The 20113-nt window shown below is 36.6% G+C and overlaps 1 protein-coding gene across 1 annotated transcript in view; it reads right to left on the bottom strand.

The window, feature by feature from the left end:
• The window catches only part of DCC (DCC netrin 1 receptor), a 776413-nt gene that overhangs the window by 328343 nt on the left and 427957 nt on the right, over positions 1-20113 (bottom strand). The window contains 2 exon segments of the mRNA XM_073789896.1: positions 1348-1486; positions 3135-3283. Of these exon segments, the coding sequence (XP_073645997.1) occupies positions 1348-1486; positions 3135-3283 (288 nt within the window).

Here is a 20113-nt window from a genome sequence, read left to right as displayed (position 1 = left end):
CTTGCAGAGTGATGCTTGTTGGATTAGAGTCATGAAATCCTTTTATTTAAGGACAGGCATTTTCTAAATCCTAAATGTTGCAATACTTCTAGATAATAATTCTTGGATTAATGAGTAATAATCTATCTTTCTCACTTATGACATTTAAAACCAAAGTAGAGAATAAGGCCCCAGCATTACAGTTCAGTGTGTGAATGAAATCTACATAAATTATGTAAAATATTCATTTTCATTTGTTTTCCTTTTATTTTTATAATTATAAGTTGTGAAGTAATTTATTCTGCCAATAAATATTCTGTTCTGTCTTCAATAACAGAATCAGATGGATGGGCTTAAGAATTACATTAAAAATTATACCAAAGCGGTGTCAGATATAAAGTATTATTTTACATTGAAATTGCAAATGAACATTACTCCTGTGTCTTCTTTACCCTATCCTTAATAACATGCATGCCCTTCTTCATTTCACTGATATTGTATGAAATATCCACCCAGATGCTTTCCTAGATTGAAGCAAGGTTGGATCAGTCAAAGAATCACAAACTAAAGTCATTTTTTTGAAATTCGAAAGATCAATGATTTATAGAATTACACATACCAACATGGAAACCGTTGCTGAAAAGAAATAGCTTGATGCCTTTTTAGTATTCATGGAGGTCACATCTCTGCATTTCTGCACCTGCCTGAATTGTCACTGGCCCCATATCATATGCTCTGCTGTGCTTTATTTTCACTTTTCATTAAACTTCCAACCTTTCATTATCATCCATTTTTAGATCCCTAGTTTCCTCTGCTACTGCTGTGTCAAATTCTTCTACTTCATTAAGATTTCTTTCTCTTTTTTATGGCATTAAAAAATATGTCTCATCTTTCATTTGTTAGGCAAGGTAAAACTAAAATATAAATTTTCATATTCAGTTTTAATACTTTCAATACGTATATGTAGGAGGACTGTCCATCATTTACGCTTTTAATCATCTACCACTGTTTAGAAGGAGAAACAAAAGAAAGATGCTGATGTAAATTAGCCCACACACATGTACAAATGTGTTTGTATTTATAGGAATAAAGGGAAACACACACAAAGAAATGACTCTGAGCTCTCGGGCAGCAGTCACACTTTGAAGATGACTAATTAGGATATCCTGATTCAGAGTGTATACCTTTTCAAAGTTTAAATTTGACTGTAATATAGTTTGAGTGAATTAGCCAAATTTCTAATGTATGCTAGTATACTCCATGAAGTTTTAGTTAGGAAGCCTTGAACATGGAATCTATGACATATATCCAATATTATTTCATTATTATAACAACTATGTGAATCAAATTTCACTGTCTATAACTTACCATCAGAAAGCGTAACCACAGTTATGTCATCAGTAGATACTCCTGGTCCGTAGCGATTGTAAGCTAGGAATCGAAGACTATATTCCGTGAATTTTTTCAGGCCTTCCAGCTTATAAGATAGTCCATCAACCTCTATATTCTGGAGACATAAAACACCAAAACTGTCATGCAGGAGACACGTAAAAGCTGAAATGGCAGCCATTCTGTGCAATCAGTGAATTGGATGTTAGACTCTTACTCACAAAACTACACTTTAGCCTTACTATGAGTTGTTATAAAACCTAAATTGTGACACACACTCCCCCACTGAAGACCAAACCACTCTGTAGACCCTAGTTAAAACAGCACCATGCTATCTTTAGAGTCATTAAGTTCCAATTTGTTTAACACCACCCAATACATTGAATGGTGTGCACTATTAACACCCACACCAAAATCCTGACAGGCAGAAGGCAGTTTGTAAATCCACAGGAAGGGAGAGTTGCTCCTGTACCCAAAATGGAATAATTTACCAAGAAACAATAGAATTCTTCCTTCTTGTGCTGAAATATACCTGAGATTCTGGAAACTGACAGATACTTTGCTACAATTGTTATGGATACTTTGCTACAATTATTATCTCTCAAAATGCTGTGAGGTTAAGTTGGAATGTAGAAATGAGGTAATGGAGGTGAAGGTCACTGAGCAAATCAGAGCCAGTTCACTCCAGAAGATCCATTATACAGCTCTTCCCAATGATCCTCACACTCTATCTTGGGTGACACTATTTTTTAATTTATTTAAATGAATTGGTAGAATGCATTATTGAAGAACTAAAATGTGTAGGAAAAGGGTAGAATAGAAAGGTGAAAATAAGAGCTAAATAGCATGGGAGCAGTAAACAAAAAAAAAAATGGAATGAATGATTACTTAGGAGGATCTCAATAATTCTTATGCTATAACTTGGAACTTGGAACTGTTCTGAATAGAACTAATGCAAACATTTTATTTTAATGAAAAATATCTATCATGCAGTGTATGTGGACGCATGAAGACCTCACTATAATGGGCAAATTTCACAACACATCGTAAGAACTTCAATATCCCAAGGTCATTTCTGGTCTTTCCTATTTAACTACCCACTTGTCTATGTATCTTTTCCCACATGAACTTGAGAATCTGGAAGTAAACATCTCAGTAGTCATATATATGTCACAAAATAGAATAGTTGAGTTTCATGTGTCTCCCTTAAGACTCATTTACTCTTACTTTACATGAAAATCTAATTTGTTTATTTTCCAATGTCTGTGCTAACCACAGATTAGAAGCAAAATAGAAGGTAGTCTTCAGGAGTAAAGTAATTCTGAAAACAACGAGAAGTGATAGGTGACGGTCCCATGGTGGGGAGAAGACAGAAATAACATCAAACATATGAATGAAAAAAGAATGAAAAAAGCAATTTGATGGAAGTTGCTGAAAATAAGATTGATCATCCCTTAGGATAAGGACTGAAAATGCAAATACTTTTCTGGAACCACATGGGCTCGTTCAAATGTGGTTACACTGGCCCAGACCACAATATACTCAAACAAAAAATCTGCATCCTTTGTATTAACTTCATCTCATTGCCCATTTGCCTCTCTTACCACCCAAATTCAATTAAATTGCTTAACATTTTCAATAACAGTTACTTTAAAACTGATCAGCTATCCAATTAATGTGCTGGATACTGGTTTATATCAAGAGCCTGCAGATCTCCTGCAATTTCTCCGATAGGCGACAGGAGTGGGGCCCATTCTCTTGCCTACCTGTTCCTTCCCCGTGGACACTTCAGTGCAGAACAATCTGTAACCTTGTACTGGACCATTTGCATAGGCAGGGGGTTCCCAGGTAATAAGAACTGAGGTAGGTGAGGTAGATACGGCTTGCAGATTTTCTACTGGCCCTGGAACTTGCACTGTTTACAAGAGAAATTGATTAGTACAAGAAGGTCCTCTTTCTCAAAACAAACAGCATTTCATCTTTTACAGTTCAAGGAAATTATAGCACCATGTACTATTTTTAGAACCATATGGAATAAGAATATAAAAATATAGGATATAAATAGAAAGTTATGAAATTTTAGAATCATTTCATTTTAAAATTCAGAAGAGGACTTATATTAATCTAAATTACTTATTTCATTTTACGGTTGAGGAAACTGGTCAAGGAGTATAAGTGACTAGGGTAATGGCTGAATAAGAGTGGGATTCTTAATCTAAATTCTTAGTACGGAGAATTTTCCACTTTGCAAGTAGGCCTTTGCCTGTGTATTGCTAACTGCAGAAGGAAAAGAGAAAATGCAGTTAGAATACTTGTACATCATGATCCTACTTATAATTCAAATAGGCAGCACAGTTACGGTTAATTTACCACATTGTCCTTATTTAAGTCATCATTTTAAAATCTTGCCCAAATCTGGGTCCTTTAAATTAATTTCAGGATTTAATCTTCAATTTTACTTTCTAGTATTCTATCTTCTCTCATAACTATTACTTCACTTAATCAAGGATAAGAAGCTTGTTCATTAAAGAAATTAGATAAACACAGGTCTGCAATCACTAAACCAAAACAGTTATGTCCAGATGTGTTTCTATATCCAAAAATTTTCAGGTTTTAGAAATGTAACATGGTGCATACACAGTGTTTTATGTAACACCCCGAGTGGGGTCTGTGGTAGCACCCTGTTATTAAACCATATATTTGCAGCAAATATATGACATTCACACCAAACAGGATTATTAAAGACTATATATAGCCTAACATAAGGTCAAGTCAGTTTAGGGTGTGAAATGAGTTAAGAAAAATCCGTCTGATTTTAGATGTGCAAATTCTGAATATGTGCAGAATTCTTTATTTGTGCCTATGGACCTGAAATTAAATATATGGCTTGTAAATGGTAAATTCAATAATCACATTAGTTACTATAATCTGAAATAAATAAATAGTCTCATCATTGCAAGCGTAACAACAACTTTAACTTAAACATGCTGTGTACTTCCCCCAGCCTTAGATACCACCTAGCTTTGGACAGATAGATATACATTTTTGGCCTCTAATTCAACTCTTGTGAGTTTGAACTTCCATAGCAAAATAGCATATGAAAACTCAGATGACATGACATCTGATGATATACTTCTTAGATCGGAATGGAACCTGTGTCTCTGGATCATTTCCAGAATTTGTTCCATGGAACCCAGCTCCTTAAGGCATTACCGCTCACACATTTTTTGGGGAAAAAAATACTCACGTCAGAAACATATTTTATGTTGAGACAGGCTGGGACCTGGGCCGGGACCCATTGCTGCAGTGCACCTGGACAAACCTCTCCCCAAGCAACAGAATACAAAGAAACTATAAGGGACTAAAAATAACTGTGCATGTGCAGTTGGGGCAAATTATGGACAAGGATACACAAAAAGACCAAAAAAATTCCCAACTGCCACTTCTGAAGAGCTGGGAGCAAAGACAGGGTGTTGGGAGCAAAAGTAGGGTACTGCGCATGCCCCCTGCACTCAACACCACCAAATGGGTGGGGAGACCACCTAAGACACCCCTCTGGCCGAATCCTTGGACACACCCCTTCCCTCGCTCCATAGAAGGAACCAGTTCGCCCTTCCTCAGGGAGCAAGCAAGGGAACCTGTTACTTGTTTTTGCTCCTCCCTCCTGCAGCATGGGCCCCAATAAAGCCTTGCTTGATTGGGGAAGGCCAAGAACCCTGGTCGGTATCAATGTCATCTTCACATATTTTCCCACCAGTCCCCAAATCTGGAGAATCGTTATTATTGACAATTGCATTCTTTTCACCTTAACAACTGATTATTAATAATTTCTTAAAAACTTATTTGGAAGACATTTTATACCTATAGAAAACGTTAAGAATGAGAAGAGTACATAGAACACCCTTGTTCCCTTTATCAAGATTTACCCATTATTAACACTTTGTTCTATAAACTTTATCATTCTCTCTCTCAATTATCTATCTATCTATCTATCTATTGAGATTTAGTTGCACCAATCGGGCTCTCTACCCCTAAATTCTTTAATGCATATTTCCTAAGAATTAACGTGTGCACGAATAATATAGTTGTCAACTTCAGTGCATTTCATAGTAATAAAATATCACTAATCGTCATCTGTGTCAACTGACTCAATAGTGTCATTTATGTAGCATTTTCATCTCTAACTGAGGATCAAGTTCATGGTTAAGTTTGAATTTCTTTACCATATCTCTTTAGTCTGCTTTATACTGAAACAGTTCAAAAGACTTTCTTTATTTTTTAGGACATTTATATATATATATATATATATATATATATATATATATATATATATTTTTTTTTGTTTTTTTTGGAGTATAGTTGATTTACAATGTTGTGTTAGTTTCAGGTGTACAGCAAAGTGGATCAGTTATACATATACATATATCCACTCCTTTATTTTTTAAGATTCTTTTCCCATATAGGCCATTACAGAGTACTGAGTAGAGTTCCCTGTGCTATACAGTGGATTCTTATTAGTCAACTATTTTATATATAGTAGTGTGTATATGTCAGTCCCAATCTCCCAATTTATCCCCCCTTCTCCCCAATACCCTGGTAACTCTAAGTTTGTTTTCTACATCCGTGACTCTACTTCTGTTTTGTAAATAAATTCACTTGTACCCTTTATTTTTAGATTCCACATATAAGTGATATCATGTGATATTCGTCTTTCTGTGTCTGACTTATTTCACTCAGTATGACAATCTCTAGGTCCATCCACGTAGCTGCAAATGGCATTATTTTCTTTTTTATTGCTGAGTAATATTCCATTGTATATATGTGCCACATCTTCTTTATCCATTCATCTGTCGATGGACACTTAGGTTGCTTCCATGTCCTGGCTATTGTAAATAGTGCTGCAATGAACATTGGGGTGCATGTATCTTTTTGAATTATGGTTTTCTCTGGGTATATGTCCAGGAGTGGGATTACTGGGTTCTATTTTAATTAATAGAATGTTCTTCATTTTGGGTTTGTCTTTGTTTCTTCATACTGAATTGAGGTTATACATTCCAGGCTGAAACAAAATGCAAGCGATGTCAGTCCTTCTCAAGGCATCACATCCAGAGGCATAAGATCTCTGTACCATCATTCATGTTAATTTTGAATAGCAGGTCAAGGTACTATCAGATTTCTCCACTGTAGAGTTAAGTGGTCCCCTGCATCCCCCCAGACCCCAGCCCTCTGCTCCATTGCTTACAACTAATAAACAACCTGTGTGGAGCTACTACATTGGGAGTATGCTTTTTATCAATGCCTCTAGGTTCTCTGGGTGAACAAGAAACACATGAATGTGTACACACAGGTACACAGAAGAACGTTTAGGTGGATACATATACTCAAATACACAGATCCATATGCTATTTTTCATGACTCTACAGAGATTCCTCCCATTCCAGTCCATGGATGGGGTCATTCTTGCCTTCCTCATTCTTCTTTCACATGTCCTTTCTTCCAAAGGGAGAACTCTGAGTCCCAAACACTTGTATTTTGATAGACATTTCATGAGAGTATCCCCACGTCAGTACTCTTCCATGAAGCAGTAATTTTTCTATGGAAAATCCCTTATTTCACATACAAAGGAGACCTTAGTAGACATTGTTGAACAGTGGCAAGTCTTGCCTGTGTCAAAGTTTATAGTGATGCAGTTAGAATTGTATTATAATGAAGCAGACGTTTTCTTCCATGGGGAAAAAAGCAAACTCAAAATTTGCCTGCTGATAACTCTTCAACGAGATTTTCAAAGTACAATATTTTAAATAGCATTAGTAAAAACACTGATGACTTGCATACTTCATTGATTACTTATATACTCACAAAGACAATGCAAACATTTCAAGAAGGGACATTTCTAATTCAGAATCTACTGTTCTTCTATGGAAGGGAGATAGAGAAAGGAGCAGAAACAGCAGCGAGATTGAGTGAACCGCTTAAGATATATGTTGAATGTGAGGTAACCAGGATTTTGAAAGTTCACATAGAGCATATTTGTGCAGTCCATTCATGTGTAAAATATTAACTGAATGTGATTGAATGTGTCCTTTCTAGCTCTCCCATGGCTAAAGTGAAGGGGCATTGCTTACTAAGAACAGGGCTTATTCTGAGAGAAAAGATTCAGATTTTAAAATGGCCAAACTCCAAAGCCATCACTCCCACTGTGAGATGTAGCACATTCAAGAAAGGTTTCCAGGACATGTCTGGGAGAAAGGAAGGGGAGGCAATGCTTGGGGAGTTTCTGCTTATCTGTTCTACTGGAGCACAATGGGGTGATGTGAAACAATTTTAAATGTTTTCAATATTTGAGGAACAAAGAAGAAAATGAGTTTGCACTTCACCTGAACCACCACATGCAGAGTCAGTGGCAACTTTGCTGAGGCAGGGGTGTGAAGAGTGCCCACGTCACTCAGAGTTTCCTGAGGCTCCGGGTGTGGCTGGGAGAGAATCTAGAAATGACCCATGCACCCAGAGTGAGCCACCTGAGAATCTGGAAGGACAAGCTGAAAGGGCCACTTAGCATGGTAGGGGCACATGGCGGGCAGGGGGAGGCGGGAGGATGCAAAGCCTGTCTATGACTTTTTGAGTGCGTGGGGATCAATCACTTCCATCAGGCATTGTGGAGAAGAAACTACAGGGCTGCTGCAGCTCAAGGCAACACCCCAACAATAACAAACATTAGACCATACTCCTCCCCTGATGATTCCAGCCACGGCTGCTTCGTGTCCTGGCTGTTAGGAGAATGGTCCAAACCCTTCACTGAGTTTCCCAAACAGTAAGAACAGCTGTCTTCTCCAGAGATATGCACAAGGCTAGGTATAGAGAAAGTAATCAATAAATGTGTGTCAAGTGAAGGGCTTTATATGCAGTTACTAAGTGTTATGGTAAATCACCAGCCTAAGATACATAGTCTAACTCGTTTGGTTTTGTTGATTCAGCATTGTCACTATGAGTGAGCAGAAAATTGTATTTTCCTAACACACCTGATGAGAACTAAAGTTGCTATATATGTCCGTGTTTCTTGTACGCATGAGAGTCTGTGTACACTTTGCCCACAGTATAATTTCTTTAAATATACATGTGGCGTAGTTACCAGTGGGACAACATCAGGCAGTAAGTACCATAATTTGGATTCAGGACATACCGGTAGTGTCAATCCCAATCATCTGTTCACCAGCTGAATTATTCTCCCTTCCTAATGGTCACTGGACACCATCAGGGAAAAAAAGTGTACTTGGGAATCCAGAACAATTTCAAACAGAGACAATAGATACCAGAAGTAAAAAGGAACATTCAGAGCATTTAGTTTAAGCATTCACAGACAACAGTATGTGTTTTCATAGATTACATTTGACTTGTCAGTGTAAAGTTTCCAATTGTCTTTTTCTGAAAAAGGATTGTATTTTAGAATAAGATAATTTCCTACTTTATGTTTTAAAATATAATTTATTTCATGATCTGATTGAATCGGTAGTTTCTTTAATATCCTCATATATGAAGATAAAAATACTGTAATCCTATGTTATCATGAATTACATGAAATTAATCTAATCTAATCCAATCCAATATAATCTAATCTATTCAAATGTAAGCAACTCATCAATCAATGCCAGCCTAATGAACTACCTTTTTATTTTTTTACTATATATAAAGTATTGATTAGAATTGTGAACTGTCTAAACCTAAGTAAAAATGAACTATTCTTCCACATAAACCAAAGACTCTTTAGAAACTGAATAATTTAATAAATTTTACAGAGAAATGTCAGTTAAGTGATATATGAGCATTCATTTTAATTTTTTTATTTTTATTTTTTTTATACAGCAGGTTCTTAATAGTTACCTATTTTATACACATCAGTGTATACATGTCAATCCCAATCTCCCAATTCATCAAACCACCACCCCACCCCCCACCACTTTCCCCCCTTGGTGTCCATTCACTTGTTCTCTACATCTGTGTCTTAATTTCTATGCTGCAAACCTGTTCATCTGTACCATTTTTCTAGGTTCCATATATATGTGTTAATATACGATATTTGTTTCTCTCTTTCTGACTTACTTCACTCTGTATGACGGTCTGTAGATCAATCCACGTCTCTACAAATACCCAATTTCATTCCTTTTTATTGCTGAGTAATATTCCATTGTACATATATACCACATCTTCTTTATCCATTCTTCTGTCGATGGGCATTTAGGTTTCTTCCATGAGCTGGCTATTGTAAATAATGCTGCAATGAACATTGGGATTCATGTCTCTTTTTGAATTATGGTTTTCTCTGGGTATATGCCCAGTAGTGGGATCGCTGGGTCATATGGTAATTCTATTTTTAGTTTTTTAAGGACCCTCCATACTGTTCTCCATAGTGGCTGTATCAATTTACATTCCCACCAACAGTGTATGAGGGTTCCCTTTTCTCCACACCCTCTCCAGCATTTTTTTCTAGATTTTTTCATCATGGCCATCCTGACAGGTGTGAGATGATATTGCACTGTACTTTTGATTTGCATTTCCCTAATGATTAGTGATTTGAGCACCCTTTCATGCGTTTGTTGGCAATCTGTATATCTTCTTTGGAGAAATGTCTATTTAGGTCTTCTGCCCGTTTTTGGATTGGGTTATTTGTTTTTTTGATATTGAGCTCCATGAGCTGCTTTTATATTTTGGAGATTAATCCTTTGTCAGTTGCTTCATTTGCAAATATTTTCTCCCATTCTGAGGGTTGTCTTTTCATCTTGTTTATGGTTTCCTTTGCTGTGCAAAAGCTTTTAAGTTTTATTAGGTCCCATTTGTTTATTTTTATTTCCATTTCATATATACATATATATTTATATACATAAATACAGATATAGATATACAGTCATATATATATATATATATACACACACACACACACAGATATATACAGAGAGAGATAGATATAGGTATATACAGTATATGTATAGATATACGTACCTGCAGGTTCTGCATGTCTGGATTCAACCAACCTCAGTTCAGTTCAAAAATACAAAAAAAAACAAAAAATTCCAGAATGTTCCAAAAACCAAACTTGAATTTGCTGTACTGTGGCAACTATTTACATAGCATTTACATTTTACTTACAACTATTCCCATAGCATTTAGATTGTATTAGGTGTTATAAGTAATCTAGAGATATTAATAATTAATCAAGATTAAATATACTGGAGGATATGTGTAGGTTATATGCAAATACAAATACTACCTCATTTTATGTAGGATACTTAAGAATCTTCAGATTTTGGTATCAATGGGGGAGCCCTGAAATCAATGCCAATGAAGATACTGAGGGACAACTGTACAGACATATGGGCATACCTTGGAGATACTGTATATTAGGTTCCAGACCACCCCAATAAAGCAATTATCACAATAAAGGAAACCAACATTTTTCGTTTCCCAGTGCCTATAAAAAGTCATGTTTACACTGTATTGTATTCTGTTAAGTGTGCCTTATGTCTAAAAAACATGTACATAATTTAAAAATACTTCATTGCTAAAAAATGTTAACTATCATCTGAAACCTCAGTGAGCCATAATCTTTTTGCAGGGGGAGGGTCTTGCCTTGATGTTGGTGGTGGCTGACTGATCAGGGTGGTGGTGCTGAAGCCTGGGGCAGCTGTGGCATTTTCTTAAAATAAGACAACAATGCAGTTTGCCACATGGATTGACTCTTCCTTTCACTTGAACACTCAGAGGTCATTCTAAGGTTATTAATTGACCTAATTTCACTATTGCTGTGCCTGAAGGAATAAGGAGGCCTGAGGAGAGAGGGAGAGGGGAGTGGCCTGTCAGTGGAGCAGTCAGAACACATCCAACATTTATCAGTTAAGTTCACCTTCTTTATATGGGTGCAGTTTGGAACTCCAAAAGACTTACAAGAGCAACATCAAAGATTACTGATCACAGATCACCATGACAAACAGAATAATCATGAAAAATTCTGAAATATTGCAAGAATTACCAAAATGTGACATAGAGACAGGGAAGTGAGCAAATGCCATTGGAAAACTGGTGCCAAGAGACTTGTTCAAGACAGGGTTGCCACAGATCTTCAATTTGTAAAAAATGTAGTGTCTGCAAAGTGCAATAAAGCAAAGCACAATAAAATGAGGTCTGCCTGTATATAGATAGAGAGATAGAGAGATAGAGAGAAAGAGTTAATCATCCAGACCAAAATACCACCTGCACGTGGGACATTCTTTTTCACAGCATTCCTGGATAGTGCCAAGACTCTGTGTTTCACTTTGAAACTGAGTTCCCCTAAAACTGAGTTCCTCTGCCAAGTTTATGATTAACTCCTCTATCCAAAACTTTACTCCCTTTCTTTTCCTAAACCTGTTCCCCTCAAGACTGAGCACTATCAAAGAAAAGGGGGATTGAAACCATATACAAGCCCCTGTGTCCTTGTCCTTTGAAGTAAAAGGCTTCTGCTTTAGTCTCCCAAGCCTCCCTTGAGTCTTAAAAGGCTGGTTCAAGAGTTAATGATTAGCAGCCAAAAATAAATAAAATAAAATTAATTAATTAATTAATAATAATAAAAAGAGTTAATGATTAGGAAATGTGAAGACGTAGAAACAAAGAATAGCTGCTGGGCCAGGAAACTGGTAACAATTTAGACTATAAATCTGCCACAGAGCAGAATCACCCAACTCCCAGTTCCCTGAAAGATACAGATGAAGGCCTGACACACATTCCTAAGTTGTTTTTACAGGAAGCACACCCCCACCACATGAAAACTGCTGACCGCAAGCACGCAGACCCTGGACCGGTTGAAAAGAAGAAGTTTGATGATGCAAAACTTCACCTTGAAGCCAACCAATTCGAGAACTCTGCATGAGCTGATCAGACACCCTGGGGCCCCCTCCCTCACTTTGCCTTTAAAACCTCTTCCCTGAAAGCCACTGAGGAGTTTGGGACTTTTGAACATGAGCTGCCCATTCTCCTTGCTTGGTGCCCTGCAATAAATGCTGTACTTTCCTTCACTATAACCCAGTGTCAACAGATTGGCTTTACCGTGCAGGTGAGAACAGAGGCAAGTTTGGTTAGGTAACAACATAAGCTATTACATGCTTACTCTTCTGCACAACAGTACTATAAATTCAAATTCCTGAATTCCCTAATATTTTCCTTTTGAATTATAGCTCTAACATCGGCCTGTGGATAATATATTGTGTTTTATGTTGATTGTGGAAATATGCATATGTGCTTGTGTGTGTGTATATCTGTATATACACACACAAGTACATATACATATATTGATATATATATGTACTTGTGTATTTATTCAGAGCTATGTCTATAAACTATATTTATACATAACTTACACACTTTTAAATAAGTGATTCATTATATGCATATTAGAGAGAAAGAAAAAGAGGAAGACGGAAGACTCAAAGATGTTCAACAATAGGAATCAGATGTGAAATCAATACAGTTAACAGCTTCAGCCTTCCACTTCATTACATTTTAGCATGTCAGTCAAGAGCCTTAATGGGTTTAACCACTCATCATTTCCAAGATGTCTTTAATAATCCCCACTGATCCCCACAGTTGGACAATAATTTTGTGGCAAACTGCATCTAATTTCTCTCCATCTCTATTCCAGTTACCTCTTTCTTCAAAGAATGGAAAGATTTCAGAATAGATGCATAATCTATGCAAGTAACTCATCAATCAATGTCAACCTAACCAACTACCTTTTTAAATTTCAATATTGCATTACAGTAGAAATTCATTATAACACCTGTACCTAAGAACAAATTAAATACCTATGCTAGAGTAAATGAGCTGTATTACATGTCACTATTTGTACTAGGAACAGGAATTTCTGACTATATATAAGTTTATAGTGTAACAGGGTACTTTATAATGAGTTCTTATTGCATATTAACCTAAAGATGGCATATAAAGTTGGCTGAATCTTTAATAAGGCATGATTTATCACATATAATCATACTGATGACAGGATGTATGTCTGTGTTCTATATATGTATGAGTAGGTAAGTGGGGTGGGGGGAAGAATATTACAGTTTAATGAGCTACTTGATTAATTAAGAAAAGAGTCAGAAGGTATGATTTCTTGTCCCTACTCATGATAGAGACCAGTCATTGGCATCAAAGACCAAGGTGTCCACGGACCCCCTGAAATTGTCTGCATACTTTCAAAAATGTAATATGTACATTATTTGAATTGTAGGGTACAAAGTTTCCATCATTAAGGTCTACAATTTCCTAAGTGGTAGCTCCCAGTGGATTAGATAATATCTCTGATTTCTTTTGACTCTGAAAATCAGTGACTCTATCATCAAATCATTTGTAGTGCTTATTAATTACTTTATAATGGGAAATATGGCAATAATTTCACTTTAAAATAGATATCTTCAACTTTTAATAAAATGCTATACTGTTTCATAAGCTGAAACATTTGTGAAATAGATGGTTCTATGTCATTTTGCAAATCATGGGTAAATCAAATGCATTTGAATTCATCTGGTTTAATTCATCAAATATTTTAGATTTTCCAAATGTTAGGGCTTCTGATGATCAAAAAATCAAACAGCATATACAAATTAATACCCTATTTTATTTTCCTTTCCTTTCTCTTGCTCTGTGTCTATTCTAATATCTATTTGTCTACCTTCCTGACTTCTCTGTACTGTAATTTGATATTTGTATTGAGCACGCTAAATTCCAAATTATGATTTATCAAATATATGCTTCTAAAAATGGGAGTTTAAATAACGTCTTCCAAATAAGAATGTGAATATAAGGTCTTCATAGAAAAAACTTTAGAAGGATCAAGACATGTCTCTGTCATCACAATACTGAATGAGGCTGATATCTTTTCACCATTATACTGATGTTTCGCAGCTCGTAGTCCGAAATGAAGACAAATGTTAGTGTCAGAGAATACCTAGTTGAACGTTTGAATATTTAAAGTCTTTTCAAAATGATTGCTTAGTACAGTGTTCCTAAATCATTAATTTAACAGCCACCAAATACTTATTTTTTAAGAACTAAAGTAACTGCATTAAAAAAAAAATCACATGTGTTGTCATTCAAATAATGACCTATAATTCACATGTCTTCAATTCAGGCCAGAATTCTGAGGGTGAGTCTACCTTCTTATTCATGTGCTAATACAAAAATGACTCTTAAGTCCATTTTTAAAAATGGATAGCAAGGGATCTAAATAATTATCTGTGGTGATCCAAATGGATTTAGGCCACAAAGCTCTCTTATTTAAGCAGCAGCTTCCATTTCCAATGATATCCTCACTGAATGTGTTTCAAATGCAAACCATTTCTGAAACTATTTGCATTTATTGATAATAAAGTGCATGCTTTGATTGCCTCTTTGATTTTTTTTCTCCTGTAGTTAACAGCTTTAATGATATTTCTATGAAATCTGTTTCTATTCTGCAGGGGGAATGCGACATCAAAAAGCCTGCAGGCAATGCAATTATTAACATAATAAAACCCTTCTTGACTGAACTATGCACAGTTAGGAGATATGACAGTAGTTTGGCAAGGAAGAAGCACAAACTGTGGGGTAGGTTTCTATTACAAAACCACAGGAGTCTGACAAGATTTGGTTGGAGGAAGCAGTTATTACCTGAACATTTTATTGAATATTTTTGGTTTGAATAGGTGCTATCTGCTAACTCACAATATACTCAACTGTGTCATTATGTGTGCGTATATGTGTCTGCATCTGTGTGTCTGTAGACATACATATATTGATGTATCTATATATATATATACACATATAAAATATGTGTGATTTATAACTTACATATTACTTATATATATAAACATGTATAAATGCTGATATACTAAATAATGGATATTTTTTGACAGCATAAGAGGAAAAACTTTAATGATTCTCTCTGAAGGAAAAAAATCTTAAAAGTAGTCTTCTTGTGATTCGTCCTAGAACCGGAAGTAGTTTTATAATAAAAGTGATTACAGGGATAGCCTCAATGTAAGGTCTTTTCAGTGGAGTAACAGATTTTTCACTAACACCACTAAGCAATAATAACCTTGGTGAAGTACATAGCTTATGCTGAATTTCACTTTAGAACACAAACAATGCCTAGAAAAGTAAAATGTAGTGGGTAATGTAGATTCCTGACCAAATGAGATTTCAAACCATTTAAACTGGAGATTTCCTCTCCCGTTGCGGAGCACAGGCTCCGGACGCACAGGCTCAGCGGACATGGTCACGGGCCCAGCCGCTCCGCGGGACGTGGGATCTTCCCGGACCGGGGCACGAACCCGTGTCCCCTGCATCGGCAGGCGGACTCTCAACCACTGCGCCACCAGGGAAGCCCTAAACTGGAGATTTTTAAGTAATGTCAAAGGCAACTGTTTTTAATGATACAGCAAAATTGCCAAAAATATAATACTGAAGTGAAAAACTTAAAGTTTCAGCCAAATGTGCTTAAATTTCCATATTACTGAAGGCTTATTGTCATGTAAACCTAATCATAATGACTTAAAAAATTTTTTTCCCAGAATAGCTTGGGTCTCCTTACTTGCCATTGTGATTGAAGTTTCTAGATAAAAGTAACAGCTCATTTTAAAGTCTAATCACACTCTTTATGTGTTTATAATACAATGCTTTCTCTAGTACTGTGAAATATTTTATCATGTAGAAACTTTTAAGGAACTTATTTTGACAAAGAAAACAAAAACAAACAAAAAAACACCTCTCTGGACTGGACAGATGATGAAGTATATAAGAACGCTAGAAATAGACCTACTGATGAAGTATATAGTAATTGAGGACAGTTATGGGAAGTTTGGTCAAGAGTGTTTCTTGAACAGCAGTTGAAAATTGCACTGATGGAAAAAGGAAGGACAGGAAATTCAGATGTGAAGGAGGAATCTAGTGAGTCAGGGTCAATGGGTGTGAATGAGTTTAATGAGTAATGGCCTTGATAATTGCCTTTCTGGAATAGAATTTACAAGTTGGTCAACAGAAAGAAAAACACTAGAGAATAGTTTGGGGAAGGCTTTAGATGAGGAAGTCTTTAAGTAAAAATAATGAGGATAATTCCAAAGTGAACTAATTAATGATGGCACAGTTAATCAGGAAACAACCCACAAACATGAAATTATCAATGATTAAATTGCTTATCTATTTTATTAGCATTATCAACAAATCAAATAGTGTTCTACTGATTTCTAAGAAAATGTGTGTCTCAAGATGCTTGAAGAAAGTTAAAAAACTCATCCATTTTTTGCAAGATGTTTGCCTCTAGAACTTCAGTTTGGGAACAAATGTTCACAAAAGAAAAAAAAAAATTCAAATGAGTTTTCTAAGAAATTGTCAAGAACTTCTGAGAAATTCCAGAGATAGTGGAAAGGTGAAAACTATCACTGTGATACATGGTAAAAAAAAAAAAGAAAATACCCCAAATGGGAATGAAACACCTTAATTTTGAACCCTGGATCAAAAACCCCTGTTCACTATTTAATAATACTTTATCTTTAGACCAGACTACCTTAACACTCTGCATATTATTTTCTTATGGGTTCATAATTTCTATATAACAGGGCTATTGTAGAAACTGTACTGTAAATGATGCTATTATAGAAAAGCAAGTCTTCAAAATAATACAGTAATTAATATTATTGTTACCTGAAATCAAGTCCCTTAAACATTTCCAAATTTTGGTTCCCTCATCAGACAATTGGAGGAATAAGTATTTGCTCCTCTTAATTCTCAAGATTGTAAGAAGAACACAAGGAGAAGCTGTATGTGAAAAGGAAACAGTAAGCATTGCAGTCCATACCTGCATAGCGTGTAGCATGAGTCCTGGCCAGGATTATGTCTGTAAACATAAGTTAAACCTTTCAACCTTCTCATAAATACTCCACACAGTTATTTTGTTATTATACAGACCATACATGTACGTTTAATTCTTATAGAAGAGTCCCAAGCAGAAATCCCTAGGAAGGGCACAGGTGTAGGCCTCTTGCTTGTTTCACACTTATTTGAGACTCGTATATACTTCAGGATCGTACTTCTGCACACAAAAAAGTCAGTTCTCTATAAATATTATAGATACGCATCAGAGAATCAGGTGTTTTCAGCTTAAGTGCAACCCAGAGTGTTCCCCATGTTGATGATGTAACTAAATCTCAGCAACCTTTCTCAAATTTGGCTTGTATTTATGGTCGGTATGGGAAGAATCAATATTTGATGTCTGTAGTTTTAATAGAGTCAATAAATGACATGTATGGATTGCTTTTATAAAAGAGCCCTGCTGCTGTGTATTAGAGGAGAAGGAAGCAGCAATCTTTCCTCCAGCAGTCAAGCGACTAGATTTTTCTACATAACAGCAAAAAGATCCTACCTTAAAAGATAGGGGAAGAAATGTATTGTTTATCTATCTCTAGGCTTTAAAAGATAAGTAACTGCCTTGGGTAAACTGACTCTTTGTGGAGGGACCATAGTTAGAGAAGAAATTTAGAACTCTATTCTCCTAACACATAGGTTTCACAGAAGTTACCGATCTGGGCTACATCCCATCTAATAAAACTTTGGTGAGAGAGACTAACAGTAAAGAGTGTGGCCTCCAGAATAGGAGACCCTGGGTTCAAATCCAGTACCCTTGCTCAGGCTATACAGCCAGGGTCAATCTACTTAATGTTCTTGAGCTTAATTTTTTTTACCTTAAAAATGGGGTTGGGGCTTCCCTGGTGGCACAGTGGTTGAGAGTCTGCCTGCCGATGCAGGGGACACGGGTTCGTGCCCCGGTCCGGGAAGATCCCACATGCTGCGGAGCGGCTGGGCCCGTGAGCCATGGCCGCTGAGCCTGCGCATCCGCAGCCTGTGCTCCGCAACGGGAGAGGCCACAGCAGTGAGAGACCCACGTACCACAAAAAACAAAACAAAACAACAACAACAAAAAATGGGGTTAATACCAACACCTATCTCATGGCTTTGTTGTGGAGATTAACAATAAATCATTTATGAATGGCATCTAGTACCAAGGAAATGCTCAATAAATACTACCAATTTTCACAGTGTGCCGGACATCATGAGAATCAGCAGTGGAAACAACGAAATCTTCCTTAAAATTTAGTCTAAGGTGATGGGGCCACAAGGAGCTAGGAGAGGTCCAGATGAGGTGGGAGAGATCATCAAGGGGGAGACCATACTGGGCCTTAAAGGCGTTAGGAAGATGTTGAGTTTTAAGACTCGTCAAGGTACTGACAGACTTAATCAGAGACTTTGTACTCTGTCCACTATACAAATTGTGAATTGAAGGGGGCAAATGTAGGTGTTGGGAGACCAGTTGGGAGAGTATTCTATAGCACAGATGAGAAAGGTTAACAGCTTGATTTAGAATGATGGTGATGGACATGAAGAGGAAAAGAGGGATTCAAGAGCTACAGGGAAGGTAAAAACAACAGCATTTGATGGATTGGAGGTTGGGCAGTGAGAGGAGAGACGCATCAAGAATGACTCCTGTATTTCTGACTTGCATAGCTGGTTGTTCCTCATGCTGTTCACTGAGATAGCAAACACTGGATTAAAGCGAGACTGGGCAGGTGTGTGGGTGTGGTGTGTGGGCAGGTGAATATCACAGTATTGGTACCCACACTGGGTCGAGGTTCTTCACTATATACAGAGATATCTGGCTGGGTATTTATCCTCAGATGGATAGTCATAACCTATTATTTTTCTTCATCTTTACTTCTCTCTTAATTTTGTGGGCTCTGGGCTAGACGATTTCACACCCTAGTTCTGTGAATGGCCTCATCACAGACTTTTTTTCTTCTTTCTTTATTTCTCCTGCAATTTTTTCCTTTCTTTTTCCATATATAGTCAGCCGCTTTTTAGGAACATTAGCTAGTCTCCAGATTTTGTGATCATCTGTTTGTTCTATTCCCACCTAACTGAGCTCCTCTAAACCCACACTTTGCTCTTTTTTAAGGCACTCAAAATAATTACCCCAATTAACAGATCAGACTCTGCTAAGGCACTTTTTTCCAAGCAACGTATATACGTGTTGAGGAATTTTGCTCCATTCCGCTCCCGATACTTGAAAAAAAGAGCTCAAGAAAAAAATATCTTTCCTTACAGTGGCAACAATAAAAATCCCAATAACAATGAACCTGGGTACACATGTGACCTTGACAATACTGAAATTAATATTCACTTTGCGATTCCACTGACATTTATCACTGAGAAGCACCTTTAATGCCCTTACACATACACGCGTGCAAACGGAAGATTGATCATTGCACAGGGCAGAAAACCTAGTTGTCCTCTATCTCTAAGAAGCATCTAAAAGGCTCCCCGTCTGCTGACTGAACCACCCTGAGGATTAAGTTTATTTTATTTTATTTTATGTTCAGTATTCAAAAGATAAGAAGTTTATTAACCACATGGAAGATTTGGGCTTGTTCAGAGATAGCAGCAGGAAGACAAATAGTCTTCAGCAGTAAATCATCTCACAGAAGTTAGACAATGACTTTAAGTAAAACTGAACACAGGGACACGGATGTACTATTCTGTATCCAAAGATTCCTTTTATTTCCCCAACCCCACCTCCTTGGCTTAAATTTTCATTTGTGCCATAAAGTTTCAGACCAATAGGAAAGAAATGTCTTTGACTCAAACATTCAAAGGCCATTGATTATAATGTTCAGTAAATCTGGAGTAAAAT

The sequence above is a fragment of the Tursiops truncatus genome, chromosome 13 (assembly GCF_011762595.2).
Source record: "Tursiops truncatus isolate mTurTru1 chromosome 13, mTurTru1.mat.Y, whole genome shotgun sequence".
Taxonomy (NCBI): domain Eukaryota; kingdom Metazoa; phylum Chordata; class Mammalia; order Artiodactyla; family Delphinidae; genus Tursiops; species Tursiops truncatus.
This window is presented reverse-complemented; position numbering and strand designations above follow the sequence as displayed.